This window comes from Hyperoodon ampullatus, assembly GCF_949752795.1.
Source record: "Hyperoodon ampullatus genome assembly, chromosome: 11".
NCBI classification, from domain to species: domain Eukaryota; kingdom Metazoa; phylum Chordata; class Mammalia; order Artiodactyla; family Ziphiidae; genus Hyperoodon; species Hyperoodon ampullatus.
Window position 1 is genome coordinate 66,829,805 of NC_136924.1, and position 22,492 is coordinate 66,852,296.

Here is a 22,492-nt window from a genome sequence, read left to right on the forward strand (position 1 = left end):
TTTTAATTTGAGGATATTCATTATTTAGCTTTCTAGCTGTTATTCCACAATGTATGAAGGGCAAAGAATTGCCATATTTTGTCTTTGTAGAATTTGAGATGCTAAGCAACGCAGATGTAATTACTTTTGGTGAAAGTTACAGATAAAATGGGTTACTGACAAGGACAACTCTTTGGAAACCTTTAAAATCAGAATGAGTGCTAATTTCTAACTGGATGGTTTAGGTTAATTTTACCTGAAAGTATACAGAGAGTTAAAATGTCTAATTCCTTTTCCCAGGAGCATCTATCCATACCTCAAGATGAAAGAAATCTCAAGGCACAAGAGAGCAATTATCCAAGATAATTCTGACAGATTTAGGAGATATTTTTGTCCATTTCCTAGAACTTATGAAGATACCCAAGACTAACCAAAGGTAACCAACCTAATGAAAGACTTCAACAATGTCACAAAAAAGTCACAACTTTTAAAATGTTTATATTGTTAATATCTTATTCTCACTAGAATGAATGCTAACCTGATAGATTCATCATTTATATATGAAATATTTGCTTACTCAGTTTTCATCCTTCAAGGGATAGAGCATTGTTTTTCTTTTGGCTGCACCGCGAGGCATGTGGTATCTTAGTTCCCGGACCAGGGATAGAACCCACACCCCCTGCAGTGCAAGCACAGAGTCTTAACTGCTGGACCGCCAGGGAATTCCCAGAACATTGTTTTCAATGATAATATCTGACAACTCATAAAGATAACCCCCCTCCATCCACATTGTTTCAGTGGTCATAGAAAAAAAAAATCAGACTGTCTGGGTTCAAATCCCAGCTCTATATTAGTTGTACAACCTTGAATATATCATTTAATTTCCCTGTGCCTCAATTTCCTCATCTATGAGATGAGAATAACAGTCCTACCTCGTAGGACTGTTGTACAGATTAAATGAGTTAATATGCAGAAAGCATCAGAACAGTTCCTACCAATAATAACACTACATGTTAGTTGTTTGTTATTGCTTATAGTATCAGAAGGGCTATGAGTTGGCCTGACTTACCCCAACCATGCCTTTGCTGCAGAATTTAAAAGTGGTACTTAAAACTGGGAGTTAGTTAAACAGTTATTTTGAAATATTTAGGTAGATTTTTACAAGTCAATTAAATTGTGGTTTTTCTATTAGAACATATGAAGCCTTCTTTTAATAGATCAGGATTTTCCCTCTATTTATGATTCACTTACATTCTTAATTTGGAGAAAGTGGTTTAAAATTTTAGAGAGGAATTTTAAACATTTAACATTTAATTTAAACAATAACATTCTGAACTGTGCTATGAGAAAAAAATGAGAGTTGTCTTGCAACCTTTCACAATTTTTGGCCACTTAATAAAACCCCCTCCTTCCTAGCTTCTTCTGAGTGAAAAGAGTCTTTCATACTTCTTAACATTATTATGTTGGAAGATCAATAATAAAAATTATGTATCACTGAAGATAAGTAAAAAGGGTCATACTATTCTTTTAATAAATTACTTATTTTAAAACTGATCCTGGTGTTATAAGAAGATCCCTAAATGCGAGTTCTGACTCTGCCCCTACACATATTATATAATGTTGAGTAAGTCACTTAGAATTTTTGTGCTTCAGTCTCCTCATTTATAAAATAAGGGACATAGACCAGGTGATCTCTATAAAATTATCTGATCTTACGACAATGAGTCTGTCAACTACAAATTGGCACTTGCCATTGGCACTTGCCATCTGCCTCTACAAGGATTAAATCATGTGCTGCTGCAGCTGCTAACTTTCAACACCTCCTGAAAGGAGTTCAGGGTGGAGAGCAGAAATGAGGCACTCTGTGCTCTGGGAAAAACTGGCAGAACAGGTCTTCAGATAGTTAGATATTTTCAGGAGCCGATGTTATGAGCCCAGTTCTTGTATCTTCTCTTATCTAGAAAAGCACTACTAAAATCCTTCATGACGTCTGTTCCTCGTGACTAGCAGTAACCTTCACAAGACTAGCAGAAACCTTCTGCAAAAAATATGTGCTTGATTGCACGTACTCCCCTTTCACCAAAATCACATATATACTGACCTTCCCCCCTACCTGTTCGGAGCAGTTTCTCAGAGCTATTTGAGATGCTGTCTCCCGGGCTATAGTCATCATTTTGCCCAAATAAAACTTAACTCACAAATCTCATGTTGTGCATTTTTTTTAAGTCAAAAACTCCCACTAACCTACTTTCAATAGCACAGCTAAGAAATGCAGAACCATATTGATACTGTTGAACTTTATCTGAGCTCCCTGGTCTCTGAAAGCAGAATGGTTGAGAAATCACCCCAGCTAACTGCAAAAGACCACCCTGCTCACAAATATTCCAAGATAAGACCTGTCTCCAACCGTCCTCATTGATTCCCATGAGACTCACTGCTGACTCCCTTATTACCTGCCTCTATAAAACCTCAGGTCCATCGCCTTTTCTTGAAGACATGTCTCATTAATGAGCATTTTCCCTATTGCAATAGCCTGGTAAAATCATACCCTTAATTGTCCAGTGCATTATGTCTGCACAATATTACTAAATTCGAAGGTTAAACTTCCAAAATGGGGAGGAAGAGCAGGGAAGCCTACCCTAAAAACCAATACTCAAGGGCTTCCCTGGTGGCGCAGTGGTTGAGAGTCCGCCTGCCGATGCAGGGGACGCGGGTTCGTGCACCGGTCCGGGAAGATCCCACATGCCACGGAGCGGCTGGGCCCGTGAGCCATGGCCGTTGAGCCTGCGCGTCCGGAGCCTGTGCTCCGCAACGTGAGAGGCCCGCGTACTGCAAAAAGAAAAGCAAACAAAAAACAATACTCAAGTCAAGGTTAATTTAGGAGGATACTTACTATAACATAATTGTTCCATGAACTTTTTAAGTGCAGAAATATTGATGAAGTTGTGGAAATAATGTACAAATGAAGTTTTGACTCCTTTTTTCTCTAGGTTTGGGTTACTCTGTAAAGGGGAGGCCAGGGAGGAATTTCCTAAGTAAAACTCATTTCCGTTCCCATTGCACTTGAAAGGGATTTCACTTAGAGGGTCTTTGTGATCTGAAAGTCGCTGGGGTTCTTTTGTGTTTGTGGTGCAAAATGGCACACCGACAGCCTTGCTAGTGGCTGATGTGGGCTGACAGCTCCTCCTGGAGGGGGTAGGTAAGGGCTGACAGGCACTTTGGCCATGAAGGGACAGCTTCTTGAGGTCTGAAGGAGGGCCAAGAGTTGAGTCCTTGGATGGTGGTGTGCTGCTTTCTTGGTGGTACCTGTCAGGTAGAATTTAGAGTTAAACATAATATTCAGAATTTAACAGTAAGGAACAAAGAGAACCCAATGGCCCCATTGCAGCAGTTTAAGAGTCTGAAAGTAAAAGTCTTCGCATAAAAGAAATGCTTGTAAGAGAAAGGAGTGATTTACTCTCACCTGCGGTTGACCATTGACCTAGAGGAGGTATGGCACAATTCTTCAGTATACACTCCTGCTTTCAGAAATAAAACTCTATGCTATGTCATTTAAAGAAGCATTTTTTATATCTAAAGCATTATGCCTGTCCTTCACAGAGCCCAACATTCCCAGTGAAAGGACTTTTCATTCTAGTTTTGAAACTTGATTGTTCTTTCATCTTGCATTTCTAACGGATCCCATAAAGAAAAAAGAACTATTCATATGGAGAGATGAAGAGAGATTTTTTTTAATTTTTTGGGGGGGAGAGAGATTTTTTTAAAATGGTGTTTTCTTTGATTCATATTTTGCTAACACTCTGATTTTTCCAATATCATCCCAATAGCATCAGCACTTTTTTCAGAACCAATTCTGGGTCCCATCTTTTACCTTCTCTGTTCTCTCCAGCTCACCATGACTCATTTCTTTTCTCTGCAACACAAGGAAGCAAGTGGTGGAGGCTAAGAAGTTGCAGAGTATGAGATCTAAGTTCTAATCCAGGTTCTGCCACTCAGTGGTTATGTGACTTTGATTGACCTAAGCCTCAATTTCCTAATTTTAAAATAGGAGCAATAATAGAACCAATCTCATTGAGTTTGTGTGAGGATTAAGTAAGAAAATACATGCAGTGTTTTTTAACACTGGAAACACTCAGTAGGTGCTAGGTATTAATATTATCCTATATTGCCTTGAATTGCTGGTTTATCATTTTACATTAAGATATCTTATCTTCCTTATGAGATTGGCACCTCCATGAAAGTGGAAAACCACTTTGTTTTTATTAGTTCTTAACTTTAAACAGGTATAAAATTCATTCATCATCTGTACAATGCTATGAACTGTGCTGAGTTCCAGCCCTCAGCTCCCTCTTCCACTGACCTTACATACGTGTACACGCATGCATGCACATACACACGCATACACAAGTGCTCACCTCAGTTCACTTATCCAAGTTCCATCCCCCTTAAACAGCCATCCTTGCCAAACCCTCAGGCTTAAGGATGTGCACACTGGCATTGTGGTCCCAGAGCATGATCAGGAAAGAGAGTGTACGAGCACCTCCTCCTTCCTCCACTCTTCTTGCCCTGGGGAGTGGCACATGACATGGCCAGATTTTAAACACACAACTAAACAAATTAATGTATATGACCCATAATCTCTGAATGCCACTTACTGATTATCTTACCTTGCCCTATTTCTTTATAGGATTCTAGTATTATGTAACAGTGATAGTATCTAAGAATATAAGATGCTCATATAGGATTTTCAGGTCAATGAATATGTGTAGCCCAGAAATGGATGATACGTACTCCAATCCTCTTGAAAGTGATAGCTTTTCTTTATTCTTGTAGATGATATTTTCTAAAATTTTCTCTATGGAAATTAAGAGAGTTAAATAACCAGTGCACAGATTATGTTAGGTAATGTTATGAAATTATGTTAAAATGTTCATTTTAGGCACAACATATGTTTCATGTGAAAGGTCAGCAAAATGATTTCAGGTAGTTACAGAAAGGCACACTTGGGGCTTCCCTGGTGGTGCAGTGGTTGAGAGTCTGCCTGCCGATGCAGGGGACACGGGTTCGTGCCCTGGTCCGGGAAGATCCCACATGCTGCGGAGAAGCTGGGCCCGTGAGCCATGGCCGCTGAGCCTGTGCGTCCGGAGCCTGTGCTCCGCAACGGGAGAGGCCACAGCAGTGAGAGGCCCGCGTACAGAAAAAAAAAAAAAAAAAAAAAAGAAAGGCGCACTTGAAGTGACTGTTATTTACTCAGCTGTATGAAAAAAATATTATTTTAAAGAGCTAAGAGTTTCTAAAAAGGATTACCTTTTAGACAGCATAAATTAAAATGTCATGGACATTATAGCTTCACCAGTGAAGCAAGCCAACTCATAAAGTTGAACTGTATTTTTCACATTTAATTCAATAATACCCACTTTTAGTAGTCTGATTAAAGAGTAGTTCATTACTAAGCAAGAGTTCTAGAACCGTGAGTTTCAACATGTGTCAACTTCATATTTACACAACTAACTTGCTAAAAGTCAAGTGTTTTTCTGATGAGCTGATTATGTATCTCTAGGGAGAGCCACCGCAAAGGAGAAAGCAATGGGAGAACTGGGAAAGAGAATGCCAGAATCAAAAGTATGCACAAATCGTTTTTCTCCTTTCTCCCTCTGCATCAAACACAGATAAACTCCTTGAGGCTGAAACTGTCAGGTTAAAAGCCAGAGTCCAAAAAGCAGCAGGCAACATTAAACAGCTTCAGAAAAATCTGTTAGATGCAAAGTCAGCTAAGAATGCCAAGTACATATATACTAGCATATTGACTCTATCAAGAAATGAAGAGGGGCTTCCCTGGTGGCGCAGTGGTTGAGAGTCCGCCTGCTGATGCAGGGGACACGGGTTCGTGCCCCGGTCTGGGAAGATCCCACATGCCGCAGAGCAGCTGGGCCCGTGAGCCATGGCCGCTGGGCCTGTGCGTCCAGAGCCTGTGCTCCGCAACGGGAGAGGCCACGTCAGTGAGAGGCCCATGTACCGCAAAAAAAAAAAAAAAAAAAAAAAAAAAAAAAAAAGAAATGAAGAAAAATGGTAAATAGAATTTACTTAACTTCTTTCTCATCCTTTTTAAGAGTTTTAAAATGGAATAGAAAAAATCATTGATTTTTAAAACTCTTTAAAAGGATGAGAAAGAAGTTAAGTAAATATGAAAACGGGGAGTTTAGTTTTCATGGAAAGCAAAACACTATCAGACCAAAATTGTCAGATTAATGTGCTAAAATATAAGAAACAAGCAGAACAATAAGGAACGATGACTCTTCCATAAAAAAAAAAGATATAGACCTAGATCTCAAGATGTAGAATTTGAGCTCTCCTGAATAAAAAATTCCCCATGAAGACTCTACTAAAGCAGAATTGGTGAAATATAAGCAATTCTATGTAAAATAATTCAAAGCTAGAAAATAATTCTCAGATATTTAAGTGTAATCAAGAGGCTGGCAGAGACCAGTACCAAACTCTTCATGTGACCCAAAGTCACATAATACTCAAAATGTCCCAGACGAAATCCAAAATTACTTGACATTTGAAAAGCCAGGAAAACCTCAATACCTTATGAGGAAAAAGAAAATGAACAGATATCAATCTTGAGATGACAAAGATGTTGGAATTATCAGACAAAAGCTTTAAGGTAACCATCATAACCATGCTCCAATAAATGAGAGTGAACCCCTTTGAAACAAATGGAAAGATAGAAAGTCTCAGCAGAGAAATAGCAAATATAAAAAGGAACCAAATGGAAATTTTAGGAGGAAAAAATACACTATAATAACTAAAAATTTTTAAATTCTCTGAATGGACTCAATGAGCAGACTAGAGATGACAAAGAAAAGAGTCATTGAATTTTGAAGATAGAGGAATAGAAATTATCCAATTTGAACAATCCAGAGAGAATAGAGATTGAAGAAAAAAATGAACACATTCTCAAGGGACTGTGTGACAATATGAAAAAGACCTAATATTCATGTCTTCAGAGTCCCAGAAGGAGAGGAAAAAGAGTGGTACAGAAAAAATATTTGAAGGAATAATGGTTGAAAACTCTCCAAATTAGGCAAAAGACATGAACTTATAGATTCAAGAAACTGAGTGAATCCCAAATAAGATAAACTCAAAGAATTCCACAGCAGACATATCATAATCTAACTGCTATAAGTGATAAAGGAAATTAAGAGATATTTAGAACTGAATGGCAATATACATCAAATACATGTGACTCAGCTAAAAGAGATTTTAGTTTATAGCTGTTGTTGACTCTGGGTCTTATTTAAATTCTATGTAGAATGTTGTGTTTTTTTTTTTTTTTTTTTTTTTTTTTTTTTTTTTTTGCGTTATGTGGGCCTCTCACTGTTGTGGCCTCTCCCGTTGCGGAGCACAGGCTCCGGACGCACAGGCCCAGCGGCCATGGCTCACGGGCCCAGCCGCTCCGCGGCATGTGGGATCTTCCCAGACCGGGGCACGAACCCGTGTCCCCTGCATCGGCAGGCGGACTCTCAACCACTGCGCCACCAGGGAAGCCCCTGTTGTGTGTTTTTTTTAATCAGGCAATCAACTGCTGTGTGCATTCTGTTCAGGATTTTTACTTCCATTCAGAGGGAGAGGTAGGGCAAAGTGTGCTCACTCCACCTCGACCAGAATTAAAAACTTAATTAATTTTATTACTTCAAAATTAAAATTCTACTCAGTAGAAGACACCACATAGAATAAGCTAATAGGTAGTTGACAATATGGGATGAGGTATTTTTAATCTCTAAAACCAATAAGCAGATTAGTATAATGTATATTAGTAGAATGTACAAAGCAATTCTGCTCCTGATTATATGTCCCAAGAAATTTTTCAAACAGGAAGAGAGTAAGGGGGAGAAAAATGAATATTGATTCTACCCCAACCCTCAATATTTTTTGTATTTTTATAAATCTGTAACTGATCAATGAATATTTGTTAATAATTATAAACTATGATCTAACTGTGTACAAGTGAATATATCTATTTAATAATTGCAGTGTCAATTTTGAGAAATATCAAGAAATAAGGACTTACTAAAAGAACAGCTAGGGCTTCCCTGGTGGCGCAGTGGTTGAGAATCCGCCTGCCGATGCAGGGGACGCGGGTTCGTGCCCTCGTCCGGGAGGATCCCACACGCCGCGGAGCAGCTGGGCCCGTGAGCCATGGCCGCTGAGCCTGCGCGTCCAGAGCCTGTGCTCTGCAACCGGAGAGGCCACGGCAGTGAGAGGCCCGCGCACTGCAAAAAAAAAAAAAAAAAAGAACAGCTATTGGAGGCCTTGAATCCTTCTCTTGAGTTTCTAAACATTCTGAATTCATATACTTACACATATAGTATATTTACATAAACACAGGACTTGGTCCTCTAATAGAAGTACAGCAACCTACTGCATAAGAAATCCTTAGGAAATTAATATAGATGGTGCCTCGTGCCAAATTATTGCACAATAGCATTTTTATTTTTTACATACCGTAGTATTTATTAGTGAGAAGAGAAAAGAGGAAATTTATTCTGTTTCAAGGCTTGATCAAGGATTCTGAGGATGCTAAATAGATTATTGCTCAGTGACTGACTTTGCAAAAATGAAAGAGCTAAGTTTAATAGGGACTCACTAAGTGCCACACACAGTTTAAGCTCTTTACATGTACAGTTGACCCTTGAACAATGTGGGATTTGGGGTACTGATCCTCTGCACAGTTGAAAATCAGCATATAACACTTTACAGTTCACCCCTCTGTATCCAAGTTTCCATATCCAAGGATTTTGTAGGACTGTAGTATGTATCTATTGAAGAAAATCTGCATATAAGTGGACCCTCAAAGTCCAAACCTGTGTTGTTCAAGGGTCAACTGTACATGACTTAGCCCTTTACATATCATCCCTGTGGGATATGTACCATTGTGAGCCCCATCCTACCCATGAGGAGTGAAGCCTGGGAAGGTTAAATAGTCCAAGGTAGAGTCCAGATTTGAAGTCAGCCAGTGTGGCTACAGAGCCTTTATATTTTTATCTACTATGCAGAGAAGAATAAAACAGCTCCCTTTTTCTACTTTCTGCCAAGAAGTGCTTCTTCTTAGAGAAAAATATAAGGTTCACCTTCTTGGTTGTTTTTTTCCCTTCTATTTTGCTAATGATATACAATTAAATGCAATACATTCTCATTTCATAAGGATGCCAAGGTGGTCAGCTCTAATTCTGTTTATTAAACAGATCGGTTTCTCCAAAAGTTCATCCCACTACTTGCCATGCACTATGGTTAGAAAATCTGCTTTTAAGTTTTCATTAGCTAAATATCAGTAGAGGCTATAAATAGATGTAAACTCAGATTGAAATCCACCCTGGTGGGTATGAGCTTAGCAGATCTGGACTGAGGGCTAAGCATTTTCACTCTTTTCCTTTGGATTATTCAAGGTGAATGCAATTAAATTTACATAAATCTTACTCTATGCCAGCACTGTAAAAATGTTCTATTGATCTGTATGTTTTTTTTATACGTGCAAGCAATAGGCAGTCTTTTTCCCCCCAGCTTTAGGGGATTCTTAAGTAGGTCACAATAAACTTTTCCTTAGAGAACATTTTGGTTAGATATCTGCTTGGGTTTTCTCCTGTAAAATGCATGACTACATGGAACTATCCACTAATGAAGAGCTATACTAAAGATAGAGAAACCAAAGTACTGAATCTCATTATCAGAGATCATCACCAGTCTGTTTTCTATCCCTCAGGTGTTAAAAGGCCTGTTGTTTACTATTACCTTGAAAAGTAATCATATTTATGTAAGTGTGATGTCCCAAGATAACTGCATCCTTCTTATGACCTGCAGCTTCTCATAATTAGGCCTAAAACTTTACACCTCAGAGGTGTCACAAAGCTCTGTACATGATAACATTCTTTAGCCCTCTAATTAGTGTTTATCGTAGCCTGCCTTTTGTTTACACTTTTGACTCAGATGTTTAATTATGAAGATGACAGTACTAGAAAACTATGGGATAGCAGACCTAACTCCACCATCCCCACTTTATTTGGAAATCACTCCTCCTCTCCACACATGGAGCACACAGAAGCTGCCATGTTTTTAAACCTCTTGGCTATGGTGGATATTTTTTAGCAGTCAATCGTTTATTCAAGTTAGGCATCAGAGACCTTCCCAGGATTTTTTAATTTGGTACAAGAAAGTGTGTGAGTTTGCCTTTGTGTGGTGGTGGGAGAAGTAAAAATTGAATTTAAGACAGTTGGTGACTTTGCTGTCCCACAGAAGACATGGTATTCAGTGAGAGAAAATGAAGCTGATCCACAAACATCAGAGGAGACAAAGTTCTATGGCACTCAAGTCCCAAGTTCCAGCTATGCCTAAGTCCAACTTCATTCTTAGCATTCCTACTTTCCTAAGTTGTGGTTTCTAACTTTTGCTGATTTTGCTCACCATTGTACATCTAAAATTGAAGAGCCCAGCAAATAGAATATGCCAGATTTAACAGGTAAAATAGATAGGTCTACATTTGTATCTATATTTATGTCTGTATCTATACATATCTGCTGAATGAATGTTGAATAACATGAGTTGCCCTCTAATTCCAATATTGCCCTGTAATTCCAATAAATTCCCCTTTTAACCTAAGTTGGACTTCTGCCACTTTTAACAGAGTTCTGACCTCCACAATAACCTAAAACAGCTACTGCATACATTACTTAGAAATCTCTTTTATTTTTCTAAACTGGAAGAAAACAATGAGGCTATCAGAGTGGTCTAGAAAAATTGGGGCATTATAGGCCAAAGGTGAAATGAATGTTGAATCTCAGAGCATGTGGATGGCTATCCACTGGCAGTGCCTCTCCCTCAGTACTTCCAGTTACAAGGGCCACGTTAGGAACTTCACTTAGTGCCCTGAGACAAGAAGGCAGAGACCCTCCTCCCAGAAGCTAGTAATTTATGGCGCTCAATGGAAGTGTATCAACCCCTTAAAACATAGCTTGCTATTACATGGATTTAGAACAAATCATGATCCTCTAAGCCTATATGATATAAGCCAGGCTTCCTAAAACAATTTTTTTTTCTTTTGGTGACAAAAAAAGTTAATCAAATTTAGTTTAAAAGACCTTTGTATGTCATTGTTCAGTGAGAGAAGGTATGAGAGTAAGTACAGTGGGAAAAGGCCCCTCCCCAGTAACCCATTGCACAGCATGGTACACCACAGGTCTTGGGGGTGAATACCCTCCAAGTAGGTGTTCACTTTTTCTTTGCACATTTTGCAATGTTTTCCTGGGGGCTGTTTTCCCCATGTCATGACCTGACTTTCAGGGCCCCAATGCACCTTAATTTTCCCCATGCCTATAATCCCCTGACTCAGAGCTCTTAGAATCCTATGCTCCCTTCCTCCTTCTAATGTCTAGATGCTTAAAGTGTGTAATAGAATCATACTTTGAGTTATGCAGCTTAGGAAACTCCTTTTTCAATTTATACATGTTCCATTTTTTCCTGCCTCTACCGTAGCTTCTACTGTTCCCTCCAACTGCAATATCTCTATCACCATGTGCACTATTCCTTCACCGACTGTCATCTGGCATCTTGACTTCTCCCCACAACCGAATAAAACCTTTCCCCTCATTAAATCTCTTTGACAATTTGCTCAAACTCAACTATGACACTTAGCATGCATACTTTGCAGTATCTTTATTTACACAAACGTCATATGTCCTGATGAGAATCAGTCTCTCAAGGATAAGAACTATGCCTTACTCATCTTTGTATCTATTACAGGGCCCAACATACCACTACACAGAACCAGAGTTCAATAAATGATTTGAATTTGATTTTAATCATTTATTTATATTGAGACATCTGTATATTCAATTGAAATGAGAAAAATTATAGTTTATAACTAACTGGATTTGAATTTAGAAGAAAATCTCACAAAATACCTTCTTCATTATTACGTACATGAGATAAACAGAACTCAGTTCAAAGACATGAGTAGAGAAAAAGCATTTTAAAAAGCCAGTTGAGGGCTTCCTTAGTGGCGCAGTGGTTAAGATCCTTCTGCCAATTCAGAGGACACGAGTTCGAGCCCTGGTCCAGGAAGATCCCACATGCTGTGGAGCAACTAGGCCCACGTGCCACAACTACTGAGCCCACGTGCCACAACTACTGAAGCCCCCATGCTCAGAGCCCGTGTTCCGCAACAAGAGAAGGCACCGCAATGAGAAGTTATGCACTGCAATGAAGAGTAGTCCCTGTTCACCGCAACTAGAGAAAGCCACGCACAGCAACAAAGAACCAAAGCAGCCAAAAATAAATAAATAAAATAAATAAAAATTTTTAAAGTCAATTGAAACGTAAAATAAGTTTTGGACAGCAAATTAAAAACACAAAACAACAATCTCACCTGAAAAGGGATTCATTCAGACTTTTAGGCTTTTTGCCTCTCCAAAAGGCAGGGCCATTATTCTCTTCTTTGACTTAAAAAAAAAAAAAAAGTTAGTTGGTCATTAATTACATGATTTGATTGAGTTTATAAAGAAGATAGAGTTACTGTACTGAATTGATGACTCTATAAATCCCCACAAAAACTTGCAAATTCAAAATTATAAACTGGGCAACATGATGGGCAAAAAGAAATTTGGGTCTGATGTTAAAACATATGCTCAGGCAGTAAGATCCAGCGAGGAGCCCAAGAGCGAGCGCGCAGCCCGAGAGCTCGAGCCGCCTCCGCCGCCAGCGCCTCGAGATCCGCACCGGCCTCCCGGAGAGCGAGCCCCGGCCGCCGCGACTTCCAGCCGCGCTAACCGCCGACCAACAGCCACCGAGGCGCCAGAGGGAGAACGGAGGAGGCGGCATGAGCGAGGCGGGCGAGGCCACCACCACCACTACCACCCTCCCACAGGCTCCGGCGGAGGCGGCCGCCGCGGCCCCCCAGGACCCCGCGTCCAAGAGCCCGGCGGGCGGCGGCGGCGCCCCCCAGGCCCCGGCCCCGGCGCCCGCCGCCCTGGTCGCGGGCAACCCCGGCGGGGACGCGGCCCCGGGCACCGCGGCCCCCGCCTCTTCGGCCGCCGCGGACAGTAAAGACGCGGAGAAGAAAGTTCTCGCCACCAAAGTCCTTGGCACTGTCAAATGGTTCAACGTCAAAAATGGATATGGATTTATAAATCGAAATGATACCAAAGAAGATGTATTCGTACATCAGACTGCCATCAAGAAGAATAACCCACGGAAATATCTGCGCAGTGTAGGAGATGGAGAAACTGTGGAGTTTGATGTGGTTGAAGGAGAGAAGGGTGCAGAAGCAGCCAACGTGACTGGCCCGGACGGCGTTCCTGTGAAAGGGAGCCGATATGCTGCAGATCGGCGCCGCTACAGACGCGGCTACTACGGCAGACGCCGTGGACCGCCCCGTAATGCGGGTGAGATTGGAGAGATGAAGGATGGAGTCCCAGAGGGAGCACAACTTCAGGGACCAGTTCATCGAAATCCGACTTACCGCGCAAGGTACCCTAGGGGCCCTCCTCGCCCACGACCTGCCCCAGCGGTTGGAGAGGCTGAAGATAAAGAGAATCAACAAGCGGCCAATGGTCCAAACCAGTCAACTGCTCGCCGTGGATACCGGCGCCCCTATAACTATCGGCGTCGCCCCCGTCCTCCTAATGCTCCTGCACAAGATGGCAAAGAGACCAAGGCAGGTGAAGCACCATCTGAGAACCCTGCTCCAGCCCCCGAGCAGAGCAGTGTCGAGTAACATCCGGCTCCCCAGGCACCTTCACCATCAGCAGGTGACCTAAAGAATTAATGACCACTCAAAAAATAAAGCAAAAAGCAGACCGCAACCTTACCAACACCAAAGAAACGTCCAAGACTAATAACCAAGACGTGTACATTAGAATGCTCACTACTATTCTTTACGAAGCAAACAGCTACACAAGGAAAGTGTCAGCCAGTTTTTCCAGCAGCTGAGATCCTGGGAATGCCTGTACGGAACAAGAGAGCAAACTCACCGGTTTCAGCAGCCACTAGGTTTATATTTTTTTCCTGGTTTTTACTGTTTTGGTAATATGAATTGAAAGAAGAAATATTAATACCACATGGGGAAACCCCCCCCAACCAAAGAAATCTAAAATATGTAGTAAATGCTTTTTTTCCCTTTTTTGTTCATTTTGGATGCTGGTGCTAAAGTTCCAAGTGTCATGAGTTAAAAAGAAATTTTATGCCCTTCTTATTTATTTTGAGGATGAGGGGAGGATAACATTTTGCCTTCTTATGTGACTCTCTTTGAAAATGTGCAGTATGAAATTCCTCAAAAATAAAATTTTTACCCTTGAAAGGAAAAAAACAAAAAAAACAAAAAAAACTTATGCTCAAATTCAGGATTTTCTTTTTTTTTAATAAATGACTTTATTTTGATTTTTTAAAAATAAATTTATTTATTTATTGTTTATGTTTGGCTGCATTGGGTCTTCGTTGCTGTGCGCGAGCTTTCTCTAGTTGCAGAGAGCAGGGGCTACTCCTCATTGCGGTGCACAGGCTTCTCAGTGCAGTTGAGAAGAGCAGAGCATGGGCTCTAGGTGCATGGGCTTCAGTAGTTGTGGCGTGTGGGCCCAGTAGTTGTGGTTCGTGGGCTCTAGAACGCAGGCTCAGTAGTTGTGGCGCATGGGCTTAGTTGCTCTGTGGCATGTGGGATCTTCCCAGACCGGGGATTGAACCCATGTCCCTTGTATTGGCAGGTGGATTCTTAACCACTGCGCCACCAGGGAAGTCCGGGACTTCTTTATTAAGAAGCTGATATTACCAGCGATCAGCCTGTACCTAGGTTCAAGTCATCTCTTAAACCTGATTTCATCCAGGTTCAACAACCAAACTTGAACTTTCTCTTTTTCTGTGTGAGGTCACTAAAATGTTGTGACAAAACAGCTTTAGTGTCAAAGTCCCTGCCTCTCTTTATGTTAGCTTTAAATTATTTGTAACAATGGGGTGGAGAAACTTAGGATCATCTGTTCTCCACTGAGAAATGAAGTATGGCTAGATTTCTGTTTCAACACTTGGTGGGATGTCTGGTCTCCTGGATGCCAATGACCAGAACCTGGCAGGGCTATAATGGCAATAATGACAAGAGAGCCTGAATACAGATAATAGAGTGACCTGCCCCTGTGTTCTCATGTGCATGCAGCAGTCTTCACTCCTCTTCAGTAGCTTAGATAGGAAGTCCTTCAGCTGTTCAGCACAATGTGTGTCTGATGGCATGCTCAGTGGTGCTGGTCAGCTAAGGAACACTTTTAGAAGCAACACTCCAAATAGAATGCGCCTGATATCTCAACTGTAGGAGGTCTGATTATGTTTGTGAAATCCTATTCCTGTGAGGAAGACCAAGCTTCGGTATTGATAGAAGTTATCCACTAAACCTGACTCATCAGTGCCTTGTTGTTTTAGTTTTACCCCACATCATTGGTTTCTGAAAATGTCTAGGTTTTAGGTTTAAAAGAAAAGTTATATACATACACACATACATACATATACATACACATATATAAAACTTTGATTCAGTTTATGTTTCATTAAATTATTATGTCTCATTCTGATTTGGGGATTAGTCTACTTCATTTTATGCCAATGTTTCAAAATATGCCACTAAAGCCTTTAAGGTCTTTTCCATGATTCTAGAGCTGCAGTGATCAAGTTGGTAGCCATGAGCCACCTGTGGCTATTAACATTAAAAATTAAATTAAAATTCAGTTAGTAGCACTAGTAATCTCAAGTGCTCAGTGGCCACATGGCTACTGTTTAGACATAATTAGACTAGATATAGAACAATTCCATCATTGCAGAAAGTTCTATTGAATAGTCCTGTTCTAGAATGTACCTGAAACTAAGGGGCTAATAACCCAATTCATTCCAGAGCTTTTACTGCTGATACAGTTCACCACTGTCACTCTGCTCCCATCAACACTGTTCATTTAGAGTTTACTAACCATTCCCTTCATCTAAACATAAAAAGTACAATTCAGGGCTTCCCTGGTGGCGCAGTGGTTGAGAGTCCGCCTGCCAATGCAGTGGACACGGGTTTGTGCCCTGGTCCAGGAAGATCCCACATGCCGCGGAGCGGCTGGTCCCGTGAGCCATGGCCGCTGAGCCTGCGCGTCCGGAGCCTGTGCTCCGCAACGGGAGAGGCCACAACAGTGAGGGGCCCATGTACCGTAAAAAAATAATAATAATTAATTTTTTTTAATTAAAAAAAAAGAAACAGCCACAATGACTGATAAAGAGTTTACCACTTCTTTCTTCCTCCCACAGTGAGATCTTTGAAATGCAACAAGTGAGTCAAAATAGAGGGAAAAATAGCTCAAGATAAAAAGAAGTATGCATAACATGGTCTCATATAACTCTCACTATCTCTCAAAATGCATGACACAGATAAACAACACAGGGATCATCCCATACAAACACAAAAGAAGCATTAAGAGAGCTGAACCTGAGCAGCAGGAGACCCGTGGGAATTTACTCTTGACTCTGCCACTAACTGGCTATGTAACTCTGGCCAGTGTGATGAGTTGTCAGTCTCCCAAGTTCCTCAATATTTGGAAGTAAGGAAATATATCCCTTTCTAAGAGGTAAATTGTATGATGGATCTGAGCATCCATTTATTCACTTATTCATTCTTCCAATTTTACAAGTAGTTATTGACTATCTGCTATGTGTCAGGGAATATAACGCACAGTGATACAGGGATGAAAAGACAAACAGGGTCCTGCTCTCATGGAGCTTACATTTACTATGGGACATAGACAATAATAAATCACTAAACATGTTAATCTTATACTGCAAATAGTGGTGTTTTGAAACAAAGAGATGTGCTAAGTGTGTTGGGGGAATGGTACTTTAGATTGGGTGAACACAGAAGGCATCCCTGTGGAGGTGATGCTGAATTCAGAAACATGACTGACAAGAAGGAATCAACCCTCTGAAGATCTGAGGAAAAGTGTTCCAGGTAGGATGGCAGGTGCAAAGGCCCTGAGGCAGGAAGAAGGGCAGAAAGAGCTCTGGGAAGAGTGGTAGGAGGTAAGTCAGAGATGGAGGGGTCAAACCATGGAAGCTCCTATAGGCAATAAGGAGTTTGCAAGTTCATGCAGACTTTGAAACAGAAGAGTGATATAATTTAATTTATAATTATTATTTAAAAGGATCATCCCAACTGCTAAGTGGAGAGGAATCAATTTGGAGGCAATTTCAGTAGTCTGGATAAGGGGCTGGACAAGTGGTGCTAGAAAAAGGAATAAGAAAAATGGGAAAGGTCATAGTTAGATATATTTTGGAAGACAAGTGATGGGATTCAGAACACACTACCCCAAAATAGGTGCCTTGGCATACTGAATACTTTGAGCTGAAGGAATTCAAGAAAGCACAGATGCAGCAAAGTCCTTCTGACCTTCCCCAGCCCTCCTCCCCTGAATCAGGTCTTAAGGCCCTCATGGGAGAGGTGCCCTCCCTATACCCAGAGGAAAGGAGCATCCTTATCTCCAAGACAGGGATGTTAAGACAAATCCAAACAAGCAGGCCTTTCTAAAATTTCCCCAGTCTATTACCCTTAGCTTTTTTGAACTTTTTTGAACTATCACATTTTCCTATGACTCTCCATTCTTCATTAAACCTAGTACTAAACACACATAGGTTTAACTGTTTCTTCTTTGAGATTTCATTTCCTTATAAAGGCTCCCATGTCATATAAAATTTTCAGACCTAGCCAGGGTCCCTAAGAGGGCTGAGAAAAACATTCTCCTCTTCTACACAAGTCGAGATGACATACTGATGTGTAGGATGAGGAGAGTGAAAGAAAGATAGAATTAAAGATAATGGAAGATGATGTTACTTCCTAAAATAGGAAAAGCTAAGAGAGGAACACGTTTGGGGGTGGAGATCAGGAATTCTGTTTTTGAACATATAAAACTTGACAAACCCAGTGCACAAATTTTCAAAAAGAATAAGTGAGATTTAAAAACACCTAATATATAGGGACTTCCCTGGTGGCCCAGTGGGTAAGACTCCCTGCTGCCAACGCAGGGGGCCTGGGTTCAGTCCCTGGTGGGGCAACTAGATCCCGCAGGTATGCCACAACTAAGAGTCCTCATGCCACAAATAAGACCTGGCGCAGCCTAAATAAATAAATAAAACACCTAATACATAATCAATGCTCAAAAACCAGTTATTTTTTTCCCAAATTTACTAAATCTAAAGAGATAATATCAATCTTACAGATTCACGAACCTTAGTTGACTTAATATATGTGCATAAAGGTTATTGATAATAATGAAACATGTATGTAGCTCTTCCCATGTGCCAAGTACTATTTTCAGTGTGTTTCATCTATTAATGAAGTTAATCCTCCCAACAGCTCTATAAGGAAGGTGCTGTTACCTCCATTTCACAGATGAAGAAATGGAGGCACAAAGTAGAGGTTGAATAACTTGACCAAATCCACACAGGTAGAAAGCAAAAGCTGAATAAAAATGTATTACTAAATGCCCCGATGTATATTGCAGATAATAAACTGAGAAACAAAGAGACAGATTGTGTTGAATATTTAACAAATATTTATTGGCCATCTCACCTGTATCAGGCAATGTTCTAGGGACCAGATAGAGCAATGAACAAAACAGACCAAAAGACCTGCTCTCATGGGCTCAGTCAAGGAAAAGTGATTTGGAGAAAGAACAACTTGGGCTTAGCCTGGAAACCGTGTAGGATCTGAACACGGAAAGGGGAAAGCAGGAATCCGTTAGCAAACTACAGTGGCCCCTTCGGCACAGCCTGTGACCTGTTTCTGTCTGAGCCGAGAATATTTTTTACATTTTTAAAAGGAGAAAGAGAAGGAGGAAGGTTATAGATATGACGTTCTGAACATCCTTGAAGGAGGAGGAAGCAAACACTGCAAGCAAACAGGCCCAGCTATGAAGATGCATTTGCTGCCTGTTCAAGAAGCCACATGGACCCCAGGATGGCTGGAGAGGAGATATTCACTGAGGAAAGTGGTGAAAGGACAAGGACAAAGAAAGGCAAAAAGTAGAAACAAGGGCTGCTGAAGTTGACAGGCTTTTTTTCTTTGTAGGTGATGGGATGGCCTTGAAGGAGAGTGAATCCATAGGAAATCACTGTTCAGGAGAGTTGGTTCTCACACTTGAAAAATGTGTCTAATCTTTTTTTTTTTTTTTTTTTTTGCGGTACGCGGGCCTCTCACTGCTGTGGCCTCTCCCGTTGCGGAGCACAGGCTCCGGACGCGCAGGCTCAGCGGCCATGGCTCAGGGGCCCAGCCGCTCCACGGCATGCGGGATCCTCCCGGACCGGGGCACGAACCTGTGTCCCCTGCATCGGCAGGTGGACTCCCAACCACTGCGCCACCAGGGAAGCCCTGTGTCTAATCTTAGAAGGGCTTAAAGAATAGTATTGTGATGCACAGGACAAGGGCAGAACTCTAGAGCTTTCAAAAGCAACTTTGAAAGAAAACATCTGCCTTTCACAAAAGCTCTGCCCAAACAACCTTGGAAACGCTTTCTTTTAGGATATGAACCATATCAAACACCTACTGAGTGGTGATCATTTTGTAATGTATAGAAATATCAAACCCTATGTTGTACGCCGGAAACTAACATAGTGTTACAAGTCAATTATATATCAACTTTTAAAATAATTAAATTTTAAATATAAGTGATTAAAAAACTTACACAGAATTATTTAAATAAAACTGACATTAATTTGTTTTGAAAAAACAAAAACAAATCACCTACTGAGACCTCCAAGTGCACGTGGAGCTTGTCTTTGCTAGAACAGAAATCTCACTTCTATACTCTGGGTCTAACGTTTTGTTGCTGTTCTTTCAATTTTTTTTCCTTAGGGGAGAGAACAGAATTTTATCTGTATATTTGCAAATTTTATCCTAAGTATAACTGGAATATGAGACATGAACTATGTGGAGAAATCTGGCCAAATATGGAACAAGAAGGGTAGGGGCCCAGAGGCATAAAGGACCGGTTTGCTTAGGGGCTTTATTGACAGGACAGTAAAAACAAAGGCCAAGTGGGAACCTGAGCCAACTGAAAGTTAAATAACAAGAGACAAACTTGCACAGTAAAATGAGAAGACCTTTGAGAATGGAAAAGTATGTCTAAAGAGGTAGGCTTAGAAAGAGGACAGCACCCTAGTAGAAAAGGAGATTAAACAGTTTATCTTTCAAGAAAGGAGGAACCAGTTCTAAAAAACAAAGCTGCCTGGCACTGAGATAATATAATCCAATGCAATAGATAGCAGGACAACTATATATGACATAACATAGAAATCAGCAAAATTCTCTATGTGGTACCAAGGACAGATATAGTGTTATTAATTGGTTATTAACTGACACTAGATAAAGCAATTTGGGGACACCCATTTTTCACACACCCTGTGGAGCTTAGTACAAGCCACTGAAATGTAATAATAACTGTAATAAAAACCCAGAAAAAGAGATTAAGGCATTTGTGCTTGGCGTGATTATACTTATTTCTCACTGAAACAATACATTTTTTTAACAATTACCCATTTTAAAACAACACAAGAGAAAACACTTCCGTATTGAATTCCTATTGCTGTTGTAACACATTACCATAAACTTGGTGGTATTAAACAACGCAAACTTATTTTCTTACAGTTCTGGGGTCAGAAGTCTGAAATGGGTCTCACTGGTGTAAAACCAAGGTATCAGCAAGACTGCATTCTTTCTGGAGGCTCTAGGGAAAAACCTGTTTCTGTGACTTTTCCAGCTTTTAGAGGCTGCGCACATTCCTTGGTTCGTGGCCCCCTTCCAACTTCAAAACCAGTAGTCTTTCTTATGCTGCATCACTCTGCTGCTGACTCTTCTTCTGCCTCCCTTTTCCACCCTTAAGGATTTTGTGATTACATTCGCCTTATGCAGATAATCCAAGATAATCTCCCTATTTTAAGGTCAGCTGATTAGCTAGCAACCTTAATTTTATCTGCAACTTTAATTCCCCTTTGCCGTGTAACGTAAAATATGGACAGGTTCTGGAGATATGTTTTGGGAGCCATTATTCTGCCTACCACAACTTTAACCAAAGTTAAACTATATTGTGTAAAATGGACATTCAATCTATCAACAATGCTGAAATCTTAGATTTGTTCAGCACCTTTATAGACATTACACATTCTTCTATATGCCTGAAAGGTAAACTCTGTACATCGAGTACAGAGTTTACCTTGTAAACGAAATAAATTGGTATGCCTTTTTGTAATATTCTTGGCTTGGGAGGCCTAGGGAGCTTTACTGTACTTTGCAGATTCTGACAGCTTAAAAAGAAATATATATAGCAACTACTGAAATATGTAGTATTTCATGTAAATAAATAAATTGGTATGCCTTTTTGTAATATTCTTGGCTTGGGAGGCCTAGGGAGCTTTACTGTACTTTTCAGATTCTGACAGCTTAAAAAGAAATATATATAACAACTACTGAAATATGTATACTGTCTCTTTTTGGGGAGAGTAACAATATCCTAAAATCACTATTTTCTGTTACAAGAATACATGTTTAACTGCAGACACTAGAAAAAGTTGAGTGTTTAATGTTTTCTAAAACATTTGGTCAGAAATTTAATTTTTAAAAAATTTTACTTCAAGAGAATGCAAACAGTAGCAGTGAGGAAAAGGCAGTTTTACTTCCAGCTTTGGCTCAAATAAAGCAAAGAAATTAGCATAGTGATATCAGCCCACGGCGGTATTTTAAGTAGAAAAAGAAAGCATTTACTTTTTTCATTTATTTATTTTTTTAAATTTATTTATCATTTTTTTAATTTTTGGCTGCATTGGGTCTTCATTGCTGCGTGCAGGCTTTCTCTAGTTGCGGTGAGCGGGAGCTACTCTTGGTTGCGGTGCGCGGGCTTCTCATTGCAGTGGCTTGTTGCGGAGCACGGGCTCTAGGCGCACGAGTTTCAGTAGTTGTGGCGTGCGGGCTCAGTAGTTGTGGCTCGCAGGTTCTAGAGCACAGGCTCAGTAGTTGTGGTGCACGGGCTTAGCTGCTCCGCGGCATGTGGGATCTTCCCGGACCAGGGCTCAAACCCATGTCCCCTGCATTAGCAGGCGGATTCTTAACCACTGTGCCACCAGGGAAGCCCTACTTTTTTCATTTAACTTTATTATTTTCTTACAGGCATGTTCCAAACAAGCTATGACTCTCTTGGCAAAACAGCTCTATCAAGAGTCTCGCCAACCTCTCCCTTGAGGGACACAGAGACTAGGGCAAAGGAAAGAAAAACAAGGCTAGACACCTGTCCCCAATGGAAAAAGGAAGAACACACCTGAAGAGCAGCTCAGACAAAGGGAGCCAAGGGGGAAAAACAGTAATTGGAGAGAGACTGCTTCAAGCTGTTGCTGGTTTATAAGGTAAATCTATTCCTGGACGAAAGGGATACAGTAGCAGCACACTAAAAACTGGGACAGATTGTATCTC

At 40.6% G+C, this 22,492-nt stretch overlaps 1 protein-coding gene across 1 annotated transcript in view; it reads right to left on the reverse strand.

The window, feature by feature from the left end:
* Window positions 1-22,492, reverse strand: part of LOC307060449 (uncharacterized protein C12orf56 homolog) — a gene marked incomplete at both ends in the record, with an annotated part of 64,005 nt that overhangs the window by 40,599 nt on the left and 914 nt on the right. The window contains 7 exon segments of the mRNA XM_079714957.1: window positions 2,873-2,962; window positions 2,964-3,285; window positions 12,401-12,473; window positions 12,654-13,118; window positions 13,174-13,550; window positions 13,631-13,786; window positions 16,944-17,095. Coding sequence (XP_079571083.1) covers window positions 2,873-2,962; window positions 2,964-3,285; window positions 12,401-12,473; window positions 12,654-13,118; window positions 13,174-13,550; window positions 13,631-13,786; window positions 16,944-17,095 — 1,635 coding nt within the window.